This window comes from Aspergillus thermomutatus (genome assembly GCF_002237265.1).
Source record: "Aspergillus thermomutatus strain HMR AF 39 chromosome Unknown NODE_524, whole genome shotgun sequence".
Lineage (NCBI taxonomy): Eukaryota > Fungi > Ascomycota > Eurotiomycetes > Eurotiales > Aspergillaceae > Aspergillus > Aspergillus thermomutatus.
The window spans coordinates 1-6126 of NW_020798574.1; the positions used below are offsets into that span (position 1 = coordinate 1).

Genomic DNA, 6126 nt, shown 5'->3' on the forward strand with positions numbered 1-6126 from the left:
AACATAGGGCCATAACCTGAGAGAATCGGGAAGCGCCAAGTGTCCAATTAGGATGGCTCAGGGGCCAACTATATATAGGCTGACTAAGTCGGGACGCTAAACCTAAACGGGATGGAATCCTGACAAAAACCCACTAACTCAAAACATGTTAACACGTGACTGCTTCATGAAACCAGTTGTCACTATCTATATATGTGGGCATAGATGCTGCTAATTGCAACAGCATGGAATAATTGATAACAAATTCACCCATCAATAATTCTCTGGTTTATCAACAGAATCAAACGGTAATACTCCCGTCAATTCTCCTCCACAGTATCGCGATAGAGATACTCCACGAACATGTCAGGAACCTGGCCACCAGCCATTTCATTCTCCTCTGCAAATGCTCTGATCTCGGCTTCTTCCTCGTCCGTCAGCAAAATCTGGAGAGCAGCCCAGTTCTCCTCCAAATACTTGACCCTTCTCGTCCCTGGAATGGCAAGAATATCGTCCCCTTGTTTCAAGAGCCAGGCGAGTGCCAGTTGAGATGCAGTGCAACCTTTCTTCGCCGCCAGTGCCGCGAACTGACTGGCAACTTTGACGTTGCGCTCACGGTTCTCTTCTAGAAACTTCGGTATGATCTTTGGTCGCTTATCCTCACTGTCGCCGACTGGCTCACCCGCGCTGAAAGTGGACGTGAGGACCCCGCGTCCAAGGGGACAGGAAGCCACAAGCGCCACCCCAAGTTCCCGACAGGTTGCCAGGAGATTCGTGCCTGCTGGGCCCTCAATATCGCGTGAAAACACACAATACTCGGTTTGGACGGCCACGACATTGGCGATCTTGCATGCGCGCCGAAGGGTCGCGGAAGACACGGAAGACACACCAATGTGCTTGATTTTGCCTTCTCTGTGGCTGAATCAGCTTCTGAGCGTTTACCAATGATTGAACTTGTATCCTTACGCCTGCAGCTCTACCATAGCTCTCATGGTCTCCTCGATGGGAGTCTGTGGGTTGGGACTGTGCAAATAGTCTGAGGGAGAAAGCTGGTTAGCAATACTGGCCTCGGTCCAGTCGACGGGGTTTGGTGAGCTAACAAAGGTCAATCGAATCGACCCCCAATCTTCTGAGGCTCTCATCGCAAGCTTTCTTGCAATATGAGGCAGAACTGTTGATCTCGTGGGGTTTTCCCCCCTGGACAAACCCGAACTTGGTCGCGAGAAAGATCTGGTCGCGCTTTCCGGTGCGTCGGAACCACTTGCCCAGTAGCTCCTCATTGTCGCCATAGAGACTAGTAGGTTGGTTTAATCAGCAATCACAGCCCATTTGATTGATGACTACTTGCGGAGACGCACTCGGATGTATCCCAGAATGTCTCTCCCAGCTCCACGGCACGATCGAGGACCTTGAACCGTTCCTCATCGCTGGGAATCGAGCCATAGACCCAAAAGGACATCCCCATCAGACCGAGGCCCAAGGCCGGAACTGTTGGACCGTTTCTGCCCAGCTGTCGGTTGACAATCATGCTGGAATTCATATCAACGAAGAAGTTTGATATTATATATATGTCGGCGGAAGACTCAGGATTGGTATGATCCGGGAGTTGTCAAGGTTGAACCATTCGGACCCATGCTTGATACTTATAGCTATTGCTCCTACCCAGATCAATGAGATCTATCAAGATGCGTACCGCAAAGAACGCACTGCAGTCCATGTACCTGAGTCATGACGCTTTGAACATAGGGCGTTGGACAGCCAATCAGAGTACAGTATTGCCGAGCAAGCCTATTGGCTTTAAAAACAAACAGCTTAAGGACGGAAGAAAAGATATTCTATTATGATCTTCTGGAGAATGGCCATCACTGCCATGATATACCATAATACGGGCACCGTTTCCGGTATGGGCAGATGAGACCATTAACGATCTCCAATCAAGTGTAAGAACAGCCGAATGGGCCAATAAGGAACATCAACGAGCTCCACTAGTGGGGTTCCCACAGGAGGGCGCCCGGCCACCAAGATCATCATTCATCCCACATCAGCCTAGGTTCTCGTTTCCTGTAGAGTGTGGTGACACTGTGGTCTTGCAATCGAATGGCTAGCTGGGAGTGACTACTCGACGCATGGGTAAAAGAAGAGTCAGGACCGGCTGCCTGACATGCCGGTAAGTCTATGTCGAAAGTGTGTCTGCGTGTGGCTGAGGCCATTCCTAGGATACGCAAGGTCAAATGTGATGAAGGCTATCCGGCGTGCCGTCGGTGTCTTTCCACTGGTCGCACCTGTGATGGATATGGCATCTGGGGCGGCGGAAGCTCCAACAGGCCTAGGAAACCTTCGACCGTCACTGTGAACTCTGCGCTTATCCCCCAGCCAATGTCGGGTTTCCACCTGGCCACGAGCACGAGCAATGAAGAGGGCCACTATCTTCAATGGTTCATGGAACGCACTGGGCCGAAAATGTCAGGTTCATTCTTTTCAGAATTCTGGAGCGGCTTTGTCCTACAGGCAAGTATGAGCGAGCCCGCAGTGCTGCATGCCATCCTTGCTCTGAGTTCGGTCCACCGGCAAGGCATCTTGAACGATGACGGTCTCAACACATGGGACGAGGAAAGGATGACTGTGACCCGCTATAGTAAGGCAATCCATCATCTGCAAACTCATTTCAAGGCGAAGGACCGGACTGCCTTTCGAATAGCTCTCACTGTCTGCGTGTTATTCATTGCGCTAGAGCTGCTTCGAGGCCATTTCGAATCGGCGCGAATCCATCTCCAGCAGGGCTTGAACCTCCTCGAAGGGTCAGGTCTGTTGAAAAGAACAGGTCACCTCCTTGTAGGATCAAGTCAAGAGTATGTTGATGACTGGATTGTGCAAGCTTTGTCGAGGTTGCACATTCAACTCGAGCTGCTGAAGCAAGTCCACCGTGGTTCGTTTTTACGGCTCCAGATCCCTTTCTTGGAATGTCAATCGGTCACATTTCCCTCCGTAAAAGAGGCATGGTCCTGGCTTCATCACCTGATGGGGACAGTCTTTCGTTTGAACGGAGAAGTGCGTGAACGACTCTGTCCAGAGGCCAATCCCCCAGCGGAGCTGCTCCAGCGTCAGCGATCCATTCATGAGAATCTTGCCCAGTGGCTAAACACATACGATACCACGATCCAGGTCATGCAGGGCCGTATGCCCAAAGATCAAATCCAAATCTACGGGCTACTTCGCACATACCACATTATGATAACTATCATGGCGGCGACCTGTCTTTATCCTGGCGATGAGATGGTCTTCGACCTGCACACCGACCAATTTCTGGAAATGATCACCATGTTGGCGCATCTCTGGAGATTCCTCTCGATGTATTCCGCCTTTGGCTCTCGACCGGCGCAATTCTTCATGTCGCGGTCGATTGGGGACATGGGCTGGATTGCTCCACTATACTATACAGCCATCAAATGTCGCGTGCACCGGATTCGACTCCACGCCATCCGGCTTCTGGAAGCCAGCTTCCACAGGGAAGGCTTTTGGGATTCCCGGATCTTGGCGTTCGTGGCGCGAAAGGTGATGGAGATGGAGGAGGGCGACTTTTATCAGCTTTTGGATGCGGCGGATGATTTTGCGCTGCATCGCCCTCCAGGGCGCGAAGATATGCTGTTTCCACCACTACCCGAATCCTGCAGACTGTCTGATGTTGAAGTGAGTCTGTTAGGTGACCCTGTGGGTACGATTTCAATTCTTTGTAATCAGAGCGGCCACAGAACAGATCGCAGAGTCTGTGTTGCAAGTTACGAGGCTGCATTTTGACTGACACTATCTGTGACACTACTGTTGATTGAATACATGCCTCTTCAATAGAGCCCAGGAGTGTAATATAAAACACATTCCATAAATCATAGCTGGGGATAGATCTGGCGGCAAGAGCCATCCATTCGGTAGGTAGGGCCAGTCCTCTTGAATGAGTCCAAGACAGCGCTTGCTTTAGTCCACCTTTTGAACATCCTGTGTTATAGTAGAATTATTATTAGTGCAAAATCCATTGTGGTGAGATCCTGGCGTCGACAATAGAATGGCAGCCTGAAACCATCATATCATCGTCAATCCGCACAGTATCTGCGGGCCAACCACTCAGTGACTGATTAGACCTTGCCAGCAGCACTCTCTCGTCGGCTCCATGTCGAGAAACGCATAGGGCGGAAGGTTCCCGTCCTCGATGGTGGGATCCCGTCCTCTTCTTCCTTAGCCGTTGGTGCTGGCCGCACCTTTTCCTTCCGCTTCTTATATAGCCACCAACTAGACATAACAACCAGCGTGAGAGGAACTGTTATTGCAGCCCAGAGCCACCATATCCACGTCGCTTCAAACCCTTTATTATCGCCATTGCCGTTGAAACTACCCGCGCTCAGGATGGTCTATGGAAACCAATGTCAGAATACCAGGATTGATTCCCTCCTCAGAACCCACCTGAAATGCCACTCACCGCTATGAATGTCCCAGGGAGAAAGACCATTGTCAAAGCAGCAATCGCATTCATGCTGGTACTGTCTTGTTTCATGCTCGCCGCCAATTGGATATTCTGCTGCGTCACAAGGCTATATACCAGCGCCATCGTGCTGTCTTTGCGGTTCTTGTAGTTCAGAAACCATATCTTCTGCTTCTGCATGGACTCGATGACATACGTGATCGCGTCGGAGGCGCGCTCATAAGCCCGAGCCGGGCTGCCGATGGCTTCGTGCAAGCGCGCATGTGCTGTTCGAATTGCCGTTGCTATAATGATGACGACATTGGCATTCCCCAGATGCGCATCCGCGTTTTGGGAGATGATTTGCAGTTGTTTTGTCAGCTCCCCTAGTTTGCGTCGGTCGTTGGCTTCGAGCCCCGCGAGATGGTCGTCGACCTTGTTGATCTGAGTCCACACGAACTGCCGGAATCGTCGGACATGGTATTTCGAGGACTCGAAAGATAATGTGGAAAGGATTACAGCGAGATCAAATGGGTTGTCGAGTAGTATACGTGCCCTTTGGTCTGCAGGTGCTGTTTTGATAGTGAGGTTCAAAATGTTCTGCAGGGCTTGGATACTGGTGTCTCCTTCCTTGTGGGAAATGATATAGGTTGTGAGACGCAGTGCTGCGTCATAGCGCACATATACCGATAGAGGTGCCCATAGAAAGTGCAGGTTCCAGCGCGGATGTTGACAGTAGAAGTCTGCAGATGTCAGGCAAGTTCGAACGTGGAAAATGCTACAGTCAGATGAAACGGACCACAAGCTAATATGTTACTATTGCGATCTGACGTCCATCTTGTCTGGGGTGCCCAGTAGTCCGGTCTCCCAAGCAAGTTCATGATGAACGACGGATCAACGTTCAAGTACTTGAAAAGATCCATGGTGTTGTCTTGAGTCATGGAGATTACTTGCAAACGAGGTATGCTTCTCTGGTACGAGAGGCACAAAGCTATTCTGATTGTCAGTAGGCGGAGGCGACATGTGTGTCTGGAACGTACAAGGCAAGTAGTCTCGACGGTTTCGAAGGGCCGGATGGTGCATTCGGGTGAGAAGGTTTTGGAATGCTCTAACTTCATCCATCAGCTCCGTTTGGTCTGGTGGGACAGATCCTCTACCCGAAGGAGTTGAGCCATTCCTCCAGAGTCGAGTGTATGCCATTCTTTCCACTGTCAGTAATCAATGAAGATCTGTAAGACGATCGTTCTGCCTGACCTGCAGTGTTTTCAGTCACGTCCAGACACTCGATTTCTGTCTCGTCGGAAAGGTTTCGAGGATTTTTCAAATGTGTGTCATGCTGCACCGCTGCGAAGACATCCTGGAGGGACTGTAGATTATCGAGAGGGTAGTTGCTGCGGTCTAAATCAAAGTTAAAGTCGAGATCCTTCGCTTCCAAATCGCTTGCTTGAGCATGACGCCAGGTATCGTTCATCTTAATGGAATTTTTTTTTTTTTTTTTTTTTTTTTTTTTGTTATTCTCCTTTTCTTGGGGAATAATGGTATTTTTATTTCGGGTTTTATCGGGTGGGTATATGCTTATTTTTTTTTTGTAATTTCTCGGACTCCTGGAGTTAAAATTTTTTTTTATTGAAAAAAATTAAATTTTTTTTTAATCTTTTTTCGTGAGTTCAGTAAATTTTGTCTGAATTTGGTCGGAA

General features: G+C 49.6%; 3 protein-coding genes across 3 annotated transcripts; 1 reads left to right on the plus strand and 2 right to left on the minus strand.

Annotated features, from left to right (window-relative positions):
- Nucleotides 1-299: 299 nt before the first annotated feature.
- On the minus strand, nucleotides 300-1507 carry CDV56_100093 (putative aldo-keto reductase (AKR13); the record flags this gene model as incomplete). Its single annotated transcript, XM_026753712.1, has 4 exons — nucleotides 300-891; nucleotides 946-1074; nucleotides 1187-1273; nucleotides 1338-1507. 4 exons carry the CDS (start codon nucleotides 1505-1507, stop codon nucleotides 300-302), a joined length of 978 nt encoding a protein of 325 aa, XP_026609486.1.
- A 647-nt stretch (nucleotides 1508-2154) lies between these two features.
- CDV56_100510 (uncharacterized protein) lies at nucleotides 2155-3774 on the plus strand (the record flags this gene model as incomplete). Its single annotated transcript, XM_026754129.1, has 1 exon — nucleotides 2155-3774. One exon carries the CDS (start codon nucleotides 2155-2157, stop codon nucleotides 3772-3774), a length of 1620 nt encoding a protein of 539 aa, XP_026609487.1.
- Nucleotides 3775-4106: 332 nt separating this feature from the next.
- On the minus strand, nucleotides 4107-5900 carry CDV56_100823 (uncharacterized protein; the record flags this gene model as incomplete). Its single annotated transcript, XM_026754442.1, has 5 exons — nucleotides 4107-4379; nucleotides 4448-5172; nucleotides 5229-5420; nucleotides 5470-5637; nucleotides 5684-5900. 5 exons carry the CDS (start codon nucleotides 5898-5900, stop codon nucleotides 4107-4109), a joined length of 1575 nt encoding a protein of 524 aa, XP_026609488.1.
- Between the last annotated feature and the right edge of the window lie 226 nt (nucleotides 5901-6126).